General features: G+C 36.2%; 2 protein-coding genes and 1 pseudogene across 2 annotated transcripts; all 3 read left to right on the top strand.

Moving 5' to 3' along the window:
* LOC131524372 (GTPase IMAP family member 4-like) lies at positions 1–4922 on the top strand. The gene is made up of 2 exons (XM_058751461.1): positions 1–131; positions 786–4922. The coding sequence occupies exon 2, from the start codon at positions 986–988 to the stop codon at positions 2144–2146; it is 1161 nt and encodes a 386-aa protein (XP_058607444.1). The 5' UTR covers positions 1–131; positions 786–985; the 3' UTR covers positions 2147–4922.
* Positions 4923–6536: 1614 nt separating this feature from the next.
* Positions 6537–23702, top strand: part of LOC131528819 (uncharacterized) — a 17887-nt pseudogene continuing 721 nt past the window's right edge.
* On the top strand, positions 15017–18203 carry LOC131527527 (tripartite motif-containing protein 16-like). The gene is made up of 6 exons (XM_058756691.1): positions 15017–15069; positions 15943–16038; positions 16119–16352; positions 16714–16873; positions 17014–17061; positions 17287–18203. The coding sequence occupies exons 1-6, from the start codon at positions 15043–15045 to the stop codon at positions 17808–17810; spliced, it is 1089 nt and encodes a 362-aa protein (XP_058612674.1). The 5' UTR covers positions 15017–15042; the 3' UTR covers positions 17811–18203.

Genomic DNA, 23702 nt, shown 5'->3' with positions numbered 1-23702 from the left:
CTGTTGCATCATCGTTTGAGGTCGAGTTTCGTTTCTGCTGAAGTCCCGCCTCACAAAACTACAGTCCAACATCATTACAAACCCGTCACAAACTCACAGAGAAACCAAACCACACGACATGGCCAACCAAGGTACTGTAACTATGCCTATTACTTGTATAAAGTATCATTTATTTAGTTATTAGACGATTATATTTATTTAAAAAACTTTTTTTAATTCCAGAGGACAGTGCAGGCTAGAGAGAATGCTCAACACCGTTAAGAAAGCTGGACTTTACTGTTAAAACTATTGTGCTCAAGACATCCAAAAGAGCTTCTTTCACAATGTGCATTTTAGTCATTTCCTTTGCATATACTTTAAAGTTAAAATGTAGTAGTTTTGCGGGTTGTTTACTTGATTTTTCTACACTTTTCCTGTGTTAGTACATATATTCACTAAAATGTTCATCTAAATTGATGGAAGGCAGAATGTGTATAGAATCACTGGCCTTTATTGTGCAATGTCACATAAGGTATATGTTGCATATTTAACTGTTATTATATTACATTGTATGTATAGGACCTAATTATGAAATAAGTTTTAAAAAAGCGACTGTTCTTGGGTTCTTGTTTTGTAATGACTGAGCGAACCAATTATTTACACCGAACAAAGAAGTTACAGAACTTACCATGGTAGTACCCTGTTTCATGTACATATACCATGGTAACACTGTTATATTCTTTAAAGTTCCTTGGAGTGATATGCAAATATCAGGATAATAATTCTGGTGATCACTTTTTCCTCAGGAGCAAATGGTCAGAGCAGAAACTTAAATGTGAGACAGAGACCTGCTCAAAACTCTCCATCCGGTCCTTCTCCCAGCGATCGCCGCAGTAAATCCAGCTCTGAATGAACTGAGACTGGTTCTGCTGGGAAAAACCGGTGCGGGGAAAAGTGCAACGGAAACACCATCCTGGGAAACAGATGCTTTAATGATGAATTGAGCATGAGTTCAGTCACTAAAGAGTGCAGGAGAGAATGTGGAACGGTGGAAGGACGAAAGCTCGTTCTTGTAGACACACCTGGGTTTTTTGACACTGACTTAACAGAAGAACAATTAAAACAAGAAGTAATTCATTGCCTGGCCTTGTGTTCTCCTGGTCCTCATGTGTTTCTACTCGTCATACCGATAGAACGATATACAGAGGAGCAGCAGCGCAGCATACAAATGATTCTGGAGATGTTTAATGCGGACATCAGCAATCACAGCATCCTGATCTTCTCACACGCCGACAGACTCAGAGGAGAATCCATTAGAGACTTTATTTCAAGACAAAATGCAAAAGTTCAAGACCTCGTGGGGAGATTTAGGAGGCGTTTTGTGACCTTTGACAACACAAACCCTACAAACCGAGAACAAGTGAGTCGACTCCTGCAGAAAGTGGACGAGCTTCTGGTCAAGAATGAGAATCGTCACTTCACTAATGAAGTTACAGAGGCAATGCAGAAAGCCCAGAAGATAATAGAAGAGAGAATGCAAGCAGAAATGAAGAAAAGAATGAAGAAAATCAAGATAGAGATCAGAAAAATGGCTGACGTTCGTTGGTGTGCCTTTATTTCTGACATCAATGAAGATAGGTGCAAAACAAAGAGAAAAATTAAATGCATACAACGCAGGATCGATCGGATTGAGACGGATATAGAGACGGAAGAACAAAATGTGCGGCTGATCCCAGCAGGACTGAAACGGTTCGAAGCATTTCTAAAGAGGCAGCTGAAGAACATGAGAAGAATGCAGAAAAGAGAAATGAAAAAGGAGAGGAAGAGAATGGAAAGAAAGGAGAAAGAAAAGCAGATCTGGATTCGAGAAGACATGCAGAGGAGACTGAGTGAAGCAAGGCAGAAGAGTCTGTTTTCTTCACATAATGTGCTGACTACGCTGACCTTCTATTTGCTTGGCTTTGGATCTTCATATGCACCTACACTCTTTGCGTTCCTGTTCCCTGCAGCTCCAGCGGTGGAAACCGGATCGTTGGCCAAGTTTTTGTCCAACTTGTTAGATTCTGGAGCTGCAGAAAGTGGGAGTTTATTTGGGAAGGCTGCTGAAGTTGTAATGAAAGCTGTATCTGTAAAGTTGGCATCGAAGACAAACTGCTGCATTCAGTGACTCTCTATTGACTGAGTTAATACAGACCAAGCTTATAATAGCAAGCTTTTTACAGACTGTAAAGTGCGTCACAGCGAGTGCTCTCTTCATCAGCAGTCTTGGGTCTAAACTATTTTTCTCAATCATTTCCTCCTTAAGGATTTTTTTGAAGAAGAGTGAAACAACCCGTCATTCCAGGAAGCATTGCAAATGACTGAATCACAGAAGACTGTATACGACACAGTGTGAGAACTGACCACAACGCAGCACTAAACCGAATCCACATATGCTTTTGGAACCAAATGGACTTGAATCTAAAATGGAAATCTTTTCTAAATCCTCTGAATCATTGTGATTGCCTGCATAGAGAAAAAAAATCTGATATTTTGAATTTCCAAGGACACGATTTAATTAACATTCATTGCAGGTGTTCTGGGGGGAAAAAAGGATTTCTCTTCTTTGCAAAGATCAGTCAAGTTGCAGGATCCTGGATGCAGACAAAATCAGACTTTATTGGTGGAATCGACAAAGCCATGATGCCAGCTGCACTAGCTTCAAAACTCATTTTTAGACTGTCTCTTATAACTTCTTTACTTTGCTCATCTAAGGAGCATTCATTGGATTATCTTCCATTTTTATTAGCCCATCCATCTCTTGTTCTCCACAATTAATTATCTCTGCATTTTGGCTTCTTTTTAATAATGGCGAGCCGTCACCTGGTCTATTGATATGAATTAAAAACACTCTTACGTCCCAGGACGTAATGTTTGTTTGTGTATTATGTTTGGTGAATGGAAAATAAGATTGTTGCTGTGTATTGTTGTTTTGTGTTTCTCCTCCTTTCCTTCTCATTCCTCCATGCTTTCAGCTAACAGGTATTAATGACTACCACCTGATCCCAATTACCTTGTTGGATCCTCTACCTGTTGAGATGACTGGAAGGATGTGATAGGGAAAAGACAGAACTAAGCGCATTGTGAGGAGAGGGTTTTTACTGTGGCATTTAACATTCTTCTGAGTACCCCCACTTAGACCGCAGTCATATCTTTTCCATTAAGGGACAATATTTGCGCCCTTAAATTGATTTACGGGTGCATTTGTTTTACCTTTAGGGAGGCAAAGTTTTTCTAGCCTTATTATTAATTGTATATCATGTTTAATGTCGTATTCTTAACATGCCATTAAGTGTATTATTAATATAATAAATAAAGCACTAAACGATGCCAAAACGAAGTGAAACTTGTAGATTTAAAACTAGAATCACCAGTAGGTGGCGGCAAGTCACTGTCTTAATGAGCGAAGCATCATGTCATTCATTCATTCATTCATTCGTTCGTTCATTCATGCATGCAGTAACGAAGCAAATGCCTGTAGTTATGAATGGGTTATTAATCACTGACTCTTCGAATCGTTCAAAGCTGCAGATTCCTTCACTAACGAAGCACCGCTGTTGCTTGGAGACGCACGCCATTCTGTCGCAGATTTTGTTTGTAAATATTATTTCGTTGTAAAATATAACAAACAATAATTGACAATATTGTGTTTAAAATGTAACATTTTCACTAAATATTACCTTTTTTGTTGACCTGTTATATAAAATAAATGTCACAGTTGCAATCGTTTGAATATTCAGGGAAAATTGCATTCTTGGTCGTATTTTAAAAATGAAAAACAATAACTCGCACAGGGTATGTTTCTGTGTCGAAGAGTTTCTTAAATCGATCTCTATAGTCCTTGTCAATATTTGTTCTTCATGCTATAAGAGCTACACATCTACTTTGAAGATACAATGAACAGCAGCGCGTTTTGCTAAAGCAGCATACTCTGCAGGCATCCTATCATACGCACGCATGCTTTTGACCGCAAAAGATGAGGTAATTTGATGTCATTCCCTCCTGATTGCATAAAATATAACAGTCTAGCACAGGGGTGTCAAACTCAGTTCCTGGAGGGCCGGAGCCCTGCAGAGTTTAGATGCAACCCTAATTAAACACACCTGATCCAGCTAATCAAGTCAATCAGGCTTATTTGAAAACTAAAACCAGTCCAGTCCGGCTTTGTTGGTACCATGAAGCTGATCATCAACTTTCTCTGTCAACTCAGGCTTGATCCTGAGTTAATGGAGCGTGTGCACATGAAAGTGTGACATCAGTAACGAGCAGCCAATCACATGCCTTAAAACTATGATTCCCTTCTTGTGAGAGAGTCAGTGTGAAGATTAAAAGATTGAACAATATGAAGAATTTAAACACATTTACACAGCACGATCATGAAATGATCTATCCATGAAAGAGGAAAACTTAAAGAAAACTTCTTACCATATAAGTGCAAGTAAAAGTTGTAAAGTTAGTTTATAGGTATAAAAACACTTAAAAATCTAAGCTTATATGTAGTCATGTTTAAAGCTATTAATTTATTTATATTCCACATTATATTATCTAAATGTTTAAATGATTTTAAATAAAAGCTTAATAATTACTATTAAACTAAGCTGGCTTGTGTAATGGATTAAGGGTACAATAATTATATAAATAATATAAAATAATTTAAAAAAATAATCAGCTGTGGAGCGTAAGTTACTATGGCGATGAACACAGCTAAAAGCCAAACCACTTTCATGGTACCTAAAACCCAGAGTTGGCGCAAACTAAACTAAACCGGCTTCATGGAACAGGCCCCTGGTCTTGTAGGTTGTTTAGTGTATTTATAGTTACACTGTTCTTCTGTTAGTACATTTATTGAATTGAATGCACTAAAATGGTTTATCTAAATAAAGCGAAGGCATATCATCTCTGGATTTTATTGTGCAATGTTGCATAGTTAATAATGATTAATTATTATATTACATTGTATATCATAATTAGGAAGTACATTACGTGTTTTCCTCTTTTTTTTTCTGAAGTTGGTGTTTAAATGCATATAGGACTGTGTGTAACTAAGTGTAAATAAAGGAGTGTAAATGACTGTAAAATGGACTATAGTGTTTGTAGTCAAAATCAAATTAGAGCTGAATTAAAAAGTTAATTTATTAAAATTTAAACAAAAAATGGCGAACAAAGGGACCGGAACCGGAAGAAAACAAGTGCTGATCTGTAAAGGGGGAAGATTGAAGATTTAATATCGATAAACTGCTTTATTTTATACATGTGAGTATGTTCCAGGCTCAGGCCTGGAATTAAAGTATATTCTTCTATAAATGTAACTGTATTATTAATTCATTCACATTGATTTTACATGATAATAATAGTAAGATGATCTTTATCTCTTGTAAAATTATTGACTGAGTGAATCACTTACAAAGAAGTTACAAAAGTACGGTGGTAATACCTTGTTTCATGACATGTACATATACCATGATAACACTGTTAGGCTATATTCTTTAAAGTAGCTTGAAGTGACATGTAAATACCAGAATAATAATTGTAGTGCTCATTCAGTACCATGAAATATACCAAGGTACAGTGGTATATTACCATCAATTCACCATGATTTTACAGATTTTAAATTAAAAACCTCACAATAAGATTTTCTGAAAACATTCTTTCGAACGATTCACTGAATCGATTCGCGTTCGTTCAGATCGCTCACTCACCGAGTCATCTGAAGTGGTTCTCTTTGATATTTAACAGAGAACCGCATAACATACAAACAATTGACTAAAAGTTGTATATGTAAATATTTAATATGTATTTATTGTGTCCAAAGGTCTTAAATATGATTTATTTTAAAACTAAGTTAAACGTGGAAATAATACAACCATTATTGAAATATCTTCAGCACTTTCCCAGAAGTCATGAAATTGCACTTCAAGCTTTGTGTTTGTTTCAATCATCTGCTTAAATAAGATGATGTACCAGCAGTTTTCTTGGTTTGACATTTTAGTACTGTACTTTTATATAATTACTTGTTTCATGATTTTTGGACAGTGTTTGCCCTGTTTACAATCCAAACCTTTCCAATTATCATGACATCATGTATTTCTCTTCTAGCTACAGGCATTTCTCATACCTTTTTTCTTTTCTTTCTATTATTTTCTATTCATGTTTTGTTTTTATGTGACTTTATTTTTTATTTTTTGCAACCATAAAAACACAGTGAATGTGTAAACTATAAAGAAGTAAATTCATGTGGCCTGCATTTTGCACATGCTACAATATGTAATTAATCAGTATTGAATATATCTGTGAGTTCATTTCTGAAACAGGCTCTCTGTGTCTCTCTAGTGGATGCATCTAGTGGACTCGAAGTGAAAAACGCGTAATTGAAGTTATAAATAAACCACTGTGTGCATAACTTACATGAAGCATGTCTGTAAATAAATACAAATGCATTTATTTTTCATTGTATACACTCAGTAAGCACCAGTCTCATCTGTTGCATCATCGTTTGAGGTCGAGTTTCGTTTCTGCTGAAGTCCCGCCTCACAAAACTACAGTCCAACATCATTACAAACCCGTCACAAACTCACAGAGGAACCAAACCACACGACATGGCCAACCAAGGTACTGTAACTATGCCTATTACTTGTATAAAGTATCATTTATTTAGTTATTAGACGATTATATTTATTTAAACAGATGCAGTTCTTGTATTTTGTCAAAATTCAACATCTGTTTTTTGTTTTTGGAAAAGGCTTTGAATGTATTGGTTACGTATATTTTACGCTATTTTTATGCTAAACATATGCATCTTAAACAGTAAACTAAATAAATGTTAGTTTGAGCACAACAGATCATCAAGACCATGTGGCTCGTCTGGGTCTCAGTATTAGTCTTGTCTTAGATTAGTTATGCATGAATAAGATATACAGCGGTAGTTTTCTCAAGCAAGTGCATTATTTTCATTCTCTTAAAGTCAATGAACAGTGTCTGGGATGACCAGAGAAACCTAAAATATACACAGTTGTAGAATAAATGATTATCAATATCATTTTTCTCAACAACAAACATTTTTTCCTCAGGATTACGTCACTACGGGCAGATGTCCAACAGAAGCTCAAATCAGGGAAACAGACCAAAGCAAAGTGTTTGTTCTTCTCCTCAAACTCGGATTCCTCCCAACACGATTACACAGGGTTCACCTGGCAGCGATCCGCTCGCAGTAAATCCAGCTCTGAATGAACTGAGACTGGTTCTGCTGGGAAAAACCGGTGCGGGGAAAAGTGCAACGGGAAACACAATCCTGGGAAACAGATGCTTTAATGATGAATTGAGCATGAGTTCAGTCACTAAAGAGTGCAGGAGAGAATGTGGAACGGTGGAAGGACGAAAGCTCGTTCTTGTAGACACACCTGGGTTTTTTGACACAGACTTAACAGAAGAACAATTAAAACAAGAAGCAATTCATTGCCTGTCCTTGTGTTCTCCTGGTCCTCATGTGTTTCTACTCGTCATACCGATAGAACGATATACAGAGGAGCAGCAGCGCACCGTACAAATGATTCTGGAGATGTTTAATGAGGACATCAGCAATCACAGCATCCTGATCTTCTCACACGCCGACAAACTTAGAGGAGAATCCATCGAAAGGTTCGTTTGAAACAAAATCAAAAGTTCAAGACCTCGTGGAGAGATTTGGGAGGCGTTTCATTGCCTTTGACAACACAAACCCTACAAACCGAGAACAAGTGAGTCGACTCCTGCAGAAAGTGGACGAGCTTCTGGTCATGAATGAGAATCGTTACTTCACTAATGAAGTTACAGAGGCAATGCAGAAAGCCCAGAAGATAATAGAAGAGAGAATGCAAGCTGTAATGGATGAAAGAACAAGGAAAATAAAGGAGGAGGTCAGAAAAATGGCTGATGTTCGTTGGCGTGCGTTTATTTCTGACATGAATGAAGACAGGCAAGAAACTGAACAAAGAAGGAAACGCATTCAACGCAGGATTGATCAGATTGATACGGATATAAAGAAGGAAGATCACAACGTGCGGCCGATTTCAGAAAGATTGAGACGGTTCACAGCGTCTCTGCAGAAGGAGCTGGAGAACATGGGACAACTGGAGGAAAGACGGATGGAGGAGGAGAGAGAGAGAAAGGAAAGAGAAGAGAGAGAACAGAATGACCTGGACATCTGGATGCAAGAAGAGGAGCAGAGGAGACTGAGCGAAGGAGGACAGAAGAATCTACTTTCTCCAGAGTATAATAAAATAGTGATTATGCTGACCATGTTTATGCTGGGGATCGGGGCGTCATTTGCACCCGCGCTCTTAGTGTTCCTGTTCCCTGCAGCTCCAGCGGTGGAAGCCGGATTGGCGGCGACGATTTTGTCCAAATTTTTAGCTGCAGAAGGATGGAGTTTTGTTTGGGTGGTTGCTGGAGTCGCCAAAGCTGTAGTCCTGACCCGCTGCTCCATCCAGTGACCCGTTCACGGCTGAACATCAAGATATATAGAGAATAAGTGAATAGACCAATGTTTGTCAGTGTTTGAAAACTGATACAGAAAAACAACTCGTCATTCTCTCTTTTCCCCTCGGCTCAGAATCATGAGTTTATATCACTGACTTCTGGCTTTTTTTCCTCAGAGTTGGCAAACTCACTATTGTCGAGTTAAATCGAGTTATAAGGTCCGAGCTTGGAGATATAAACTTGCATTTGCGAGATAAAATAAATAAATGTTATGTAAAATAGTAATAGGTTTAAATATATTCCATGCAGTAACTGTAGAGTTAATACAATACGTCTCCTATGAACTGCATATGTGAATATTAAGTAGACCTATTGTTTAAATCAAATATGTGTCCCTGGAGCACAAAAGCAGTCATAAGCAGCACAGGTATATTTGTAGCAATATCCAACAATACATTGTTTGGGTCAAAATTATCCATTTTTCTTTTATGCCAAAAATCATTAGGATATTAAATAAAGATCATGTTCCATGAAGATATTTTGTAAATTTCTTACCGTAAATATATCAAAAGTTAATTTTTGATTAGTAATATTCATTGCTAAGAACTTCATTTGGACAACTTTAAAGGTGATTTTCTCAATATTTAGATTTTTTTGCACCCTCAGATTCCAGATTTTCAAATAGTTGCATCTCAGACAAATATTGTCCAACAAACCATACATCAATGGAAAGATTATTTATTCAGCCTTATTGACCCTTACGACTGGTTTTGTGATCCAGGGTCACATTTATGCTTTAAAAGTAGAGTAATCATTGCAGTTTTCATCTATAGTCTGTCCGTTTAGCTTCAAATGGTGTCTTTGATGACAGATTTCTATAAAAATTATTTGCATTCCGATTCTGACATCCAAAGCATAATTTCAAAGAATAATCTCTTATTCCATGGATTTTACTCGTTTCTCTCCACTTGTTACCAGTGTTTTTCTGACGTCTACTCCAAACTGGTCTATAACGACCAACATCAAGCTTTTAAAACAAGACAAACAAGTATCGCATAATGGTCCTATGATGGTATATTCATAAGTGTTATAGTATATTCCTATGCATTCTCTTCCATTAGCGTCTGCAGAACATCTGCTCGTCAGTTTTTGCTTTTATAAATTCCGACTGAATTTGGGATCAAATCTGTGTGTTTTATAAATGAGGCCCCAGTTATTTAGTTTTTTATTATTAATGTCCTCCTTAAGGATGCCAAAGAAGGATTCTTTAAAAAGCATCATGAGACGCACAAACCAGGTCTGAGATGAATCACAACATTACACACATTTAATATGAAGGGAAAAAAAATCTGTATGAATCTTTAAAAAAAAAGAAAAGACACAAAAATATGTTTAAAGAATGTTTTACTAACGTTCCCATAAGGTTACAAAAGCGTTTCAAACAGTTGGTTATGCGAAAGTTAATGAAACATTTCATATAATTTTGGAAACCGTATGAGAATGTTACATTTAAATGTTCTCTAAACGTTCTAACAGGTAGAAACATTTATGAAACATTAGATGAACATCCAACTACAACATTTCAGAAAAAAAGATAAAGTTCTGGTAATGTTCCCTGACAAGATGACAAGAGAAATTAATAAATTATTTCATTTATTTGTCTGATTTTCTGATATGATTCTTTTGTTTCAGTCATTTCCTACTACATGCATATATGTCAAAATGTATCTAATAATCTAATTGTACACTTTTCCTTTATTTTCACCAACTGCATTCACTACAGTATTCATGTAAAGAGAAGTCACATCAAACATGAGTCTTTGGACTTTATTGCGTAAAGTAATGTAGAATTTAAGGATCTAATTTGAGTTTTCTAGCAATCTGTGTAATCAAACATTTCTTAATGTGTTTGTTTTTGTTATTCATTTATTTGATATAATTGAGTTATTTTAATTATATTACTTCCTATTTTGCTTATTGTAAGTTTAGTGATTGTATCCACCTTTATTCATCTAAATAAAGTGAAGACATATCAGTGCAATGTGTTTGGTGTCTCTGGACTTTATTGTGTTATGTGGCATATTAGCTTTGATTGAATAATTAATATATGTAATTAAGATCACATAATTAATTAATTTTTTTTTTTTTTTTTAAATCAACTGTTTGGTTTCCAGGTTCTTGTTTTTTTTTTTTTTTTTTTTTTTGTTACATTTTTCCCCAAATTGAGTAGTTCAGCTTGTTGGTGATAAATATATTTTGGCATCAAACTTAAACTCAAACTCTCAATACTGTTGATCTGTGAATGAGGACGACGGAAGATTTAATATCAATAAACTGTGTTAAACTTCTGATCACCGCTTTATTTTACACACGTGAGTATAAATATGACTGTTTAATGTTTAATTGTGTGTTTATGCGGTCACGAGATGATGAATATTGTTCACTCGCTCAGGCCTGGAATGAAAATATATTACTCTATAAATGGAACTGTGCATTATTAATTAATATTCACATAAATTTTACATCATAATTATAGTAAGAGAATGTTAATCTACTGTGGAATTAGTGGCTGAGAGAGTTTAATCGTTTACACAGCACTAACAAAGAAGTTACAAAAAAAAAAACATCTTAATACCTTGTTTTATGTATGTACCACAGTAACACCACTATATATTTTTAAGTACCTTCGAGTAACATATAAATACCATGATAAAAGATTGTGGTGATGGAATATATCAAAGTAAAGTGGTATTACCGTCACTGTCCCGTGATTTTACATATTTAATACCTAATAAAAGCCCCTCTGGCAATTACCAGCAACATGATTTCATAATCTTTAATATGTATGTATTATGGGAAAATAAATAAATAATTAAATTGGCAAAATGAGAAATTGTGTTTGCTTACTGTAATGTCACTTCAGGCAAATCTTTGAAAGATGCTGACTAATATTTTATCTAAGGGGGTGGTGTAAAATCCTAAGAATTAAATTATCATAAATTATTATTTTTCTAAAAGTTTGTATATTTCTGTCAGAATGGTTGAATTCAGTCTGAATCTTGCTGTGCTGCGCATTCTAATGTAAGTTTGTCATTCCAGTCGTATACAGGTGTATAGAGGAATGAAATGTTGGTTTATCAGGTCTGCAGGATAATCAGCACTGCTATAAATCTGGTATACATTTTCACCAATCACAAGACATTTTTGATATACTGTAACTGTAAACAATGGATGGAAAAGTGCCAAATCTCCTGAAGGATTGAAGGATTCTTTGTAGCAACTTATTATAAATTATAAAGTGTTACCAACGCATTTAATTGTTATTTTTAGGTTACACCTTGATAACGTTAAAACATGAAAATCACATGAAATTTCACTTTTAACTTATAGCTCATATTATTCAACATGCAATTTCACGTCGTTCAAGGAAAATAGTCTTGAAGTTTTTGAATTTCATTTGTCACCCCACATTTTTCAAATGCTTATTGTAAAAAAAAGTTAAGTATGGCTTTCACGTTGGTTTGGGTTTTGTTTGTGTTTAATTTTGTAGTTCAGTCCTGGTTTGTCATGTGATTCCTCTGATCCTCATGTTATCCTGCCAAGTGCATGTGTCATGTTCTGATTGGTTGTCTTGTCCATGTGTCTTGTTCTCATTAGGTGTGTTTAGGTGTGTTCGACTTCATGTGGCGCCATGAAAACCGACCGGCGGCTGACTTGAAGAAGTGCATGCCGGTCATGACCACACAGCTGTTTCAGGATTGGCCAAATTCACCACATGACTGAAAATGAGCAGAAAATCATCATATTAGATGATTTCTGAAGATCATGTGACACTGAAGACTGGAGTAATGATGCTGAAAATCCAGCTTTGATTACAGGAATAAATTACAATTTACAATATATTAAAATAGACAACTGTTCTTTTTAACGTGTAATTATATTTTGCAATATTACTATTTTCTCTGTATTCTTGATCAAATAAATGCAGACTTGGTGAGCAGAAGATTTTTTTTTTCACAAAACACTGTAATGTTTCCAAAATCTTGACAGTTACTGTATAACAATTGTTACTATATTGCTTAAATACCATTAATTGGATGGATTTGGGATAGTCTTCAGCCCCCAAGACCTTAGAGAGGATAAGTGGTTCGGAGAGTGAATAGATGGATGCATGAAAATACTTTGATTTTGTTTCCATTCTGACTGCTGTTCAGCTTAAAAATACCTTTCCATTATCGTTTTGCATCATTATACCTGTGCTAAACCTATTAAAATTAAGAAACTAATGAAAGGTTGTTTTTTTTTTGTATTTTTTACAGGATCCTATGTACCCAGCCTCAACCATTCATCAGAAGGACTGTGAAAGCGGGAACTCTCTGAACCAGCAGTGGCAGTTTCCACGGGATGAAAAAGGGCATAGTAGTGGATGATGAGGTACTGACATTAACCTGCCAAAAAGGTTCCTCTGTGACATCACCGCAAAACCCCCTTTTTGGTTCTTCCTGGTACCTTTTTTTAAGAGTGTAGATGAGAGTGTGCAACTGACCAATAACAACTGAGTATTCCAGCAAGCTGTTTATTAATATTGTGTATATATATATATATATATATATTCTTCTCATTTTTAGGTCCTGAGACCATATGGGGTGAGGATCAAGAAGGACTGTAACCTACTGGACTATATGATAGACTTCATACTGACCACTACTGCCATGTATGCAGCATGAGAAGTTTCTGAAAAGAGGGGCATTTCCTTCACCAAGTAAAAGTGTGGAGGATTCATCTGTCCTTCATCGGCCCCGTGAGGTGACTCGATGTAGAATAAATCAGCTTGCTTTAGGCCTGAAATGACTGAAATCTTCTCGTGAGTTGAAATCATTTTAAACATTCTTAAAAGTACTTCTCATTTCTTGTGAATGTATTTTGTAGTACGTGTAAAACTTTTCCAATTAAATAACCTTTTTTTTAGCTTTATTGATATTGTAATCAAGGTTGTTCATGCTATGGACTGCACACATCTGCTTGTGTTGGGCTTGTGTTTACAGGTCATATAAAACTAGGCCTGGCTGCAACAACTAATCGATAATTAAAATAATCATCAACCAATTTGAATAGTGCATCAAAGCAAACAGACCGCTCATAATTCAGACTAAAATATTGTTTTGTTAGAAATTAAGTGTAGGTTTAAAACCCTACATGTAACACAAGTAATCATATTTATGAGAGCAGTAACAGTAAAGGCACTATTGTTGGAATTCTCCATTAATATAATATAATATAATATAATTGCTCTGTTCAGACGAATGATTGTGTTTGTTCCTCGTACCTCTTACAAGTTAACATTGTGTTTTTTTGTTTAAATTGTTTTAAATTCTGTTTCAAAATAACAAGCAATCTGTTGTTTTTAGGTTTTTAGGTGTAGTTTGTATTTTAACACTTTAATGCTTATTGTTAGGCTTATTGAAAGTCAGTATGATGGCAGGGGACCTCTTGTGGCAGTCAGACAGAAGAGCAGGCCCACGACTCGTAACACTTATAATGTACAGCAGAACCTACATAGAGACATTCATTATATTTGTTTTCATAGGCAGGATGTGAAATGACATTCTTTAAAATAATGGATTAAAATTATTTTTAGTAAAAAAATATGTTTATATTTTATTTATTTATTTATTTCTCATCCAATTACTAGTATTAATAAAAAAAAATCTACAAATAAATTGGTTATCAAAAAAAATAGTTAGTTGCATGCAGCCCTGCATGAGATATTGTTAAAGAGGTCGGCGGTGATGTTATGTGTGAACACGAAGTCATGTTTATTTGTACAACATGTAATTAATTTCCAAAGAGATAATGCATTATTACAGTGAAACAATTTGCTGTTTTTGTAAATTAGCAGAAAACCATCTCTACCACTGCAGTGCTTTATCACTATTTTTTAAATAAAGTTATAGTTCTGAATCATTTTGTCATGTGACAACAATATTTTCTTTCAGATGATGTAACTGCTATAATAAAGCCTGTATCATAGAATAGTAACTTGTCATTCTGTTTTTATTTTGTAGATGTTTGTTGAATAACTAGGCTTAAATGTAATTTGAGGTACTTTAGTAAAACCATGGTTAATTTTCGTACGGGCGAGTGCTTGTAATAACTTCTGATTGTGATCTAAAATGGATTTTGATTCTATAATAACCAGACATGCACTCTGTGTGTTTTACAATGGACTGATCCATACCTGCATGTGTCATAAACATCCTTTATTGATTAAAAAAAAAAAAAAAAATGGCATGAGGTGCATAAAAACATATACAGAAAACCTATCTTCATAATTATAGATATGCTTTCATATTTCATGTGTAGAAAAATATTTCTCTTTTTTATATGCGGAAGGGCAAGAGATATGATTACATGATTAATAACTACTTTATGATAGGAAGCTGTTGTTTTATTCCAGCACGTTTTCGTTTTGATCGAGGGGCGGGGCTAAGCGGAAGTGCTGGATCGCGAGCTTACTTGAAACCAGAGCAAGGGGTAACTTACCCAGAACACACTGCGCGACCGGCAACAATGGCGGCCAGATCATCAAGTATTCAAGTATTTTCGGCTTAAATAATTTATTTAAAAATTACGACAGTCTTGTTTTGTGCTCTAGACAGTCCTGTACATATATATTTGCAACCATGTTCTTATTGAAACGTTTTAAAAAATCGCTAGTTTGCGACGCTAACGTTACATCGCTGATTTGCACAACAGTCCCGCAGACTAGCCTTGAATGGACTCCATGCATGTCTACAGCTTTAACAAGTTTGTAAAACGATCCAAAGTTTGTGATCAACACTTGTCGGCTCTGGTGACGTAGCAGCCAGCTAGCGACGGTGTATGATGACGTAACCGAGTGGTGTCACATTTCATAGGGAGGGGGAAGCTTAGAGTAAGGGGGCGGGGTTGACCTCGTTGCTATGGGTGATGTCAGCATGCTTATTAACTATGCACACAGTGATTGGCTGATAGTCTCTGTCAGAGATTTATATTGTAGAGCACGATTTTATGTTGCCATATTCAAATCAAGGTTTAAAAATAAAAATGTTAATTGCCACATTCAAATAAATATTTTAAAACGCAGGCTAGAGTCACTAAAGTATATGTTCAGCTAATTGTCAGCTTCTTACATGTATGCTTCTTGTAAACAATTAGTGAATGTGCATATAAACAGCCTTTAAATTAACAGAGCAGAATAATCATGGCCTAAATTTATGACTGACACACCCATTATTTTAAAAGATTTTCTCCTAAATCAGCGAGTTATGAGCTACTTTTAGCCTTAAGATGTTTTGTGAATACGGGCCCTGGAGTTTGAACCTACAGTCATTAGTTATCAGCTCCACTTTTACTGGATTCATCTGATCACATGATGATTTAGTGCCAGTAGTTTTCTGTGAGATTCACTATCATCTGTTTGTCCTGCAGAAGCAGCTGAAGGAGACGCAGAAGACGCTCCAGCAGAGAATCCAGCAGAGAGAGAAAGATCTCCAGCAGCTGAGAGAGGCTGTGGAGTCTCAGAAGGTGAGTCTGGAGAAGAAGAGAAGTTTGTCTCCGTCTCAGTTCAGACTCACTGAAGCCTGAATCACTGTGTGTCCTAACAGCGCTCTGCACAGACAGCAGTGGAGGACAGTGAGAGGATCTTTACTGAGCTCATCCGCTCCATTGAGAGAAGCCGCTCTGAGCTGATACGGCTGATCAGAGATCAGGAAAAGCAAGCAGTGAGTCGAGCTGAAGGACGACTGGAGCGACTGGAGCAGGAGATCAATGATCTGAGGAGGAGAGACGCTGAGCTGGAGCAGCTTTCACACACACAGGATCACATCCAGTTCCTGCAGGTAACACACATCTAGAAGAACAGGATCATAGTGGACTTGAGCAGATCCTGCTGTGACACCAGACTCACAGAGAAACATTTCAATGAGACTCCATTGATGTGCTCGAGCTGTTAGATGGACATTTATGTTCTTAGCAGATGTTTTATCATCCAAACTATTTCCTAGAAAGTTCACATATAGTGTAAGTGTCAGATACTAGAATCTGTAGCTCTAATGTGATGTAATGAATATGAGGAGAATGAAGCTGATGCTGTGAAAGTGCTGGATTGAGTTACTAAAGATCAGTCGAGTCAAATCTGATGTTGGAGCAGGTTATTGGGTGAAGTGTGGAGCTGATGAGTTTGATTTGTGTTTTCTGTAGAGTTTCCAGTCTCTCTCAGCTCCTCCTGAATCTACAGACGTAAATGATGATCTCTTCAGTTCTCTCGTCTCTTCTGATGCTTTGAGAGAATCTGTCCATCAGCTGAGAGACAAACTGGAGGATTTCTGCAAAGAGGAGCTCAAGAAGATCTCAGACAGAGGTAAAGTCCTGGAGATTCATCTGCTCTCAGAAACCAGTCCATCATCATCTCATATCATGGAGAACATCATATTAGAAATGTCTTAGGAATGGATGCAGGATCATGAGAATCACACTGTTCATGTCTGTTGATTTCCACAGAAACATTCACCAACATTGTTCCCAGAACCAGGAACCACTTCCTACAATGTAAGTCAGTAAGAAAACAAGCAGAAAAACTCCCTGAGTGTGTTCATGTTCTTCTGTAGAAGCTGAAAGAAGAGTTTATAATTGATGATGTAAATGATGATTAGCGCAGATATCTGCTCATCTGTACTGAGACACTGATGATACACTGAACATGAAGAGCTCAGCTACATGAAAAGATCAAACAGATTCATAATTCCTGATTCTGATGTGTTTTATCTCCATCAGATTCCCATCAGCTCACTCTGGATCTGAACACAGTGAATAAACTCCTCCGTCTGTCTGAGAGCAACAGAGAGATTACTTTCACTGACACAGATCAGCCGTATCCTGATCATCCAGACAGATTTGATTTTTGGTATCAGGTGTTGTGTAGAGAGAGTGTGTGTGGACGCTGTTACTGGGAGCTGGAGTGGAGTGGAGATTATGGTGTGGATATATCAGTGTCATATAAGAGCATCAGCAGGAAGGGAACGGGTGATGAGTGTAGGTTTGGAGCTAATGATCAGTCCTGGAGTTTGCGCTGCTCTCCCTCCAGATACTTATTCAGACACAATAAGATAAAGACTGATCTCTCTGTGAAGCCCATCATCAGTAGAATAGGAGTGTTTGTGGATCACGGAGCAGGAACTCTGTCCTTCTACAGCGTCTCTGACACAATGAGCCTCATCCACACACTCCAGACCACATTCACTCAGCCGCTCTATCCTGGGTTTATGGTTTGGTCTGGATCATCAGTGAAACTGTGCTGATTAATCAAATTAGATATTATTATTATTATTATTATTACTATCAAAATGACCTTTCAATTCAAATGATCACACAGTCAATAAATAATTTCATTGTTTTCCTCATGTAGCTCCGGCTCTTCCTAGCATTTGTGTTCTTCTGTATTTCGGTGTTTTTGTTGTCATGCATTTAATTGTTAATTGTGAAATTTGTTTTTAATTTTAAGTTACAGCTTGTTAATAATTAGTGGTAAAAATGATCATTTTAAACTCTTAAAGCTCATATTATTCAGCGTGATTTTATGACATTCAAGTAAAATAGTCTTGTACTTTTTGAACTTCATTCGTCACCCCACATTTTTAAAATGCTGATTTTAAGAAAAATGTAATATGACATTAAACAATTTACTAATAGTTTCACGTGTGTGTGTGTGTGTGTGTGTGTTGCTTCAAGAGAGCAACCATGCATCTGTGTTGTGTTTTACTTTTCAAAGATGAAATAATGTCTCCATTTCAATGGTTTTTAATGTCACAGGATGATGATTTTTCATTGCTATGGTTTGTGGTATAACACTGTTGGATTTGTGAGTTCCGTAATCAATCGAAAACAGTCGAACAAACTTATGTTGAGTTTATAAGAAAAAAGAGAGTTATTTTTGAAAAATTGTGTTTTTCTAGCAAAGTTTCAACCCTGCCCTTACCAAAAAGTAGTATCCTTCAAGTTTATTTTATTAAGTATACTTAAGTAAACTTTAAGTATATTTGTAAGTATACTTTATGTAATAAGTATACAAATATCAGTGTACTAGTAGTATACTTGTAAGTGTACTATTTCAATACTCCTCCGGACTAAATTGGCCCACTTTCTAGTGTATAAAACTATACTTTAAGTATAACAGTAGTAAACTTTGAGTACACAACTAGTTTACATCAAGGTTTTTAGCTTGTACTGCAATTATACTAAAAGTGAACTTATAGGTTAGGGATGTGCCCGAATAGCGAATCCGTATTCGGAAAGGCACAGAAAACGAATAATGCCTTCTACGGAGCCACTTTGCAGATCCTGATCTTGTGAAATGTGTCGTAAGTAGTGCCGCTCTGTAGTACATGGCTGTGTGTGATCGCGAATTTCAAAAGTGAAACTAAAAAGAAAATGTGCATTCATAAGTGATTTCAATGTCCCGCGTATTAATAACGGCTCCCTGAAAGCATTGAAATATATTGTTCTCGTATATCTCGTATTTATTCCCTTTACGGTTGCCGTAGTACACATCATTACCTTTCCGAATACCGTATTTGGATTCGGGCACATCCCTATTATAGGTATACTGATAGTTTACTAATTAATACGCGTAGCAGCATTTTTAGTACACTTTGAAGTATAGTCTCAGTAAACTACTAGTGTAGTAGTTTTATACTGCAAGTATACTCGTAAGTTTTCTTTAAGTGAACTTTACATCATACTTTAAGTATACTACTATGTCCCTATTTAGGTATTAATTTGTATATATTTTGTTATATAAGAATATTTGAACATACAAAACATCAAAAGAAAGAACAGAGTATCTGCTTTTAAACAAATAAAACATTTAATTATAGCTTCATGCATTCTTTTTTTTAAACACTTGAATGTGGGTAAGTTTCGTAAATAAAAAATAAATAACATTTTGAACAAAAAGCTGAAAAGACTATGAATTGGATTCAGAAAGATGTTGATGGAGTCGATCAACACCCCAAAGCTTGACACTCATTATTACCTCTTCATTGGTCGACATATTATTCCATAACGTTACACAGTTTTGATGCTGTTTATGTCTGATGATCGTGTTAGATTACATGTGGAAGCATCTGTTGTTTCAGTTTCTTCTTCACTTGTGTTTTATTTTTTGGAAATTCTGTACAGAAGATGTGTACTAGCGCCCCCTACTGTATAACAATGAAAACACGGATTCTAGGAGCACAAGTATAGCTCAAATATATTTAGACTTTTTCTAAGTATAAGTCAAGTATACTTAAATGTCATTTTAAGTATATTTCTGACTAAAAGTATACTTTCCTATTTTTAGTTTAGCACACTTGAATAAACCTCTTTTTCGTAAGGGTGAAAGATTTACAGGATCTAATCTTGACGGAGGAATTAAAAAATTGTATTCCGGCAAATATCGTTGTGCACTTAAATGAACAAAAAGTCAATTTGTTGTCAAATTTTGGCAGATGAGTTTGTGCTGATGCCCAGAAATGTTTACTCGTTTGTCAAATTGTCACTTCTGAACGTGGAAAGTTCAGTGGTAACACGCTAAAAAGGAAACATTGCCCAAAATCACTCGTAAGTCTTCGGATGCTGGTAGACAAGTTTTTTTTGTCTTGATCCGAGTCTCTTGATTGCAGATTATGAAACCTGGAAACAGAAAAACCTCAAAACTCAAGGATGCAGCACTAGCCGCATAAAGTTCGAGGAAAGTTATCAACCATTCTTGTTTGAAGGCGCAGTCTCTCTATCTCCTGATTCTGACTTTAAAATCGTAAAAATCTTGTGAGACACAGGATCCACACAATCCTTTATACAGTATATGCAGACGTATTGCCTTTCTCTGTGGAGTCTTTTACTGGTAATGATGTGTTGATTCGCAAAATCTGTGTGAACATCTCCTGGAAAAGACTGGATTGATGCTTTTCTGATGTTTGCAGTATCATAACACTCATCTGTTGCATCATCGTTTGAGGTCGTGTCCAGCTTCATTTCTGTCGAAGTCCTGCCTCTCACAATAAAACAGTCCCACATCGTTACAAATGCGTCACAAACTCACAGCGAGCCGTTTGATACTGAACTGAGAAACCAAACTACACGACATGTCCAACCAAGGTACTGTAACTATGCCAGTTATGTGTATTTAATAATTAAAGTATCATTTATTTAGTTATTAGACAATTGTATTCATATAAACAGATGCTGTTTACGTTATTCTTGCATTTAGTCATAATTCGACATCCGTTAATTGTTTGGAAAAAGCTTTGATGTATTGGTTATGGATATTGTATGTTAAATATATGCATCTTACACAGTAAACTAAATAAATGTCTCCAACATCAGTCAGTCTGACCACAACAGATCATCAAGACCACTTTTGTGGCTCGGTCGGGGTCTCGGTATTAATCTTAGTTATGCATAAATAAAGTATACAGTGTTAGTTTTCTCAAGTGAGTGTATTATTTTAATTCTCTCAAAGTCACTGAATGGTATATGGGACGACCAGAGAAACCTAAAGTCTACACGATTGTTGAATATAATTGGAATAAATGATTATCAATGTCATTTTTCTCAACACCAAACACTTAGGAGCAAGTCACCACGGGCAGATGTCCAACAGAAGCTCAAATGAGGGAAACAGAGCCACCAGAAGTGTTTGTTCACCCTCTCAAACTCAAAGTCCGAGTAGACAAGGTTCACTCTGAGTAAATCCAGCTCTGAATGAACTGAGACTGGTTCTGCTGGGAAAAACCGGTGCGGGGAAAAGCACAACGGGAAACACCATCCTTGGAGAAGATCGATTTGATGCTGAATTGAGCATGAGTTCAGTCACTAAAGAGTGCAGGAGAGAATGTGGAACGGTGGAAGGACGAAAGCTCGTTCTTGTAGACACACCTGGGTTTTTTGACACAGATTTAACAGAAGAACAATTAAAACAAGAAGTAATTCATTGCCTGGCCTTGTGTTCTCCTGGTCCTCATGTGTTTCTACTCGTCATACCGATAGAACGATATACAGAGGAGCAGCAGCGCACCGTACAAATGATTCTGGAGATGTTTAATGAGGACATCAGCAATCACAGCATCCTGATCTTCTCACACGCCGACAAACTTAGAGGAGAATCCATCGAAAGGTTCATTTCGAAACAAAATCGAAAAGTTCAAGACCTCGTGGAGAGATTTGGGAGGTGTTTCGTGGTCTTTGACAACACAAACCCTACAAACCAAGAACAAGTGAGTCGACTCCTGCAGAAAGTGGACGAGCTTCTGGTCATGAATGAGAATCGTCACTTCACTAATGAAGTTACAGAGGTAATGCAGAAAGCCCAGAAGATAATAGAAGAGAGAATGCAAGCAGAAACGGCTGAAAGAACGAGGAAAATAAAGGAGGAGGTCAGAAAAATGGCTGATCTTAGTAGGGCAGAGTTCATTGCTGCCATGAATCAAGAGAGGGAGAAAACTGACCGAAAAAGGAAACTCATACAAGCCAAGATTGCTCAGATCCAGATGGAGATAAAGAAGGAAGAGCAGCATTTGCAATGGTTCAGAGCATCTTTGAGCAAGGAGCAGGAGAACCTGAGAAGAGAGATGAAGAAAGAGAAGGAGAGAATAGAAAAAGAAGAGAAAAAAATGAAGGAGCTGGAGATCTGGATCCAAGAAGAGGAGCGGAGGAGACTGAGCGAAGCAGGACAGGACAATCGGGTTTATTTAAGTGACGACAAAAAAAAGCTGTTTATGCTGACCATCTATTTGCTCGGCCTGGGAGCTGGATTTGCGCCCACACTCTTAGCGTTTCTGTTCCCTGCAGCTCCAGTGGTGGAAGCCGGAATGTCAGCGGGGTTTTTGGCCAACTTGTTAGGCCTGGGAGCTTCACAAGGCGGAGGTTTCGTTTGGGCGGCCGCTGGAGTCGCCAGAGCTGCAGGTGTAAAGCTGGCAATGATGACCCGCTGCTCCATCCAGTGATCCGTTCATGACTGAAAATCAAGATGAGTTCACAACTCTAGAAGCTTTAGAACAAATGTGAATTAATCAGCTTTCCATTGATGTATGGTTTGTTGGACAATATTTGTCTGAGATACAACTATTTGAAAATCTGGAATCTGAGGGTGCAAAAAAAATCTAAATATTGAGAAAATCACCTTTAAAGTCGTCCAAATGAAGTTCTTAGCAATGCATATTACTAATCAAAAATGATGTTTTGACATATTTACGGTAGAACACTTATAAAATATCTTCATGGAACATGATCTTTACTTAATATCCTAATGATTTTTGGCATAAAAGAAAAATGGATAATTTTGACCCATACAATGTATTGTTGGCTATTGCTACAAATATAGCTGTGCTGCTTATGACTGCTTTTGTGCTCCAGGGTCACAAATATGATCGTATACGTTCATTTTCCGAAATGCATCCCACTTTATAAAGCGCAGTTCATCTTAAAAGGTTACCCAGCTAACACAGAATGAGCAATGAGTGAGCATTCTTCAGTAAAGTTAATAGAATGTTCATTCAAAGTTACATCGCTCATGGAACATTCTTCTTACTTAAACATTTTTTAAATGTAACTTGTTTCAGAATGTCCACGTTCAAAAGTAGCATTCCCATAATGTTTGTAAAATAAAAAAATAGAGTGTTCCCTTAACATTTAGTTAATCAAGAAAAAAGAATGTTTTTAAAACGTTTAAAAAGCTGGATATCGTTCAGAGATTATTCAGAAATAACTTTTCATAACTTAATGGGAATGTTCGCAAAATGTTCTTAATACATATCTATTGTTAGCTGGTAGTTCTGCCAAAAATAAAAATGGTTTAATATAAAAAATATTTAAAAAATTTATTAAAAAAAAAAAAAAAATTATTTATAGAATTTTTCTTTTAAATATATATATTTTTTCTCTCAGAAAAACATATATAATTAGTGAATTTAATTGACGCAAATTACAAAGCAGTTGCTCATTTGCGCATATAATGATATTGATGCATATTGTGATTTTCATAATCAATGTGTGATTATTTTAATTAGGCTATATATATATATATATATATATATATAGCCTAATTTGCATATATTTAGCATATATTTAGTTCTTTATGTAGATGAATACTGTTGTGAATGCAATTTGCCATTCACAACAGTATTCATCTACATAAAGAGAAGGCAAATTGA

Source organism: Onychostoma macrolepis, chromosome 02 (genome assembly GCF_012432095.1).
Source record: "Onychostoma macrolepis isolate SWU-2019 chromosome 02, ASM1243209v1, whole genome shotgun sequence".
NCBI classification, from domain to species: Eukaryota; Metazoa; Chordata; class Actinopteri; order Cypriniformes; family Cyprinidae; genus Onychostoma; species Onychostoma macrolepis.
This window is presented reverse-complemented; position numbering and strand designations above follow the sequence as displayed.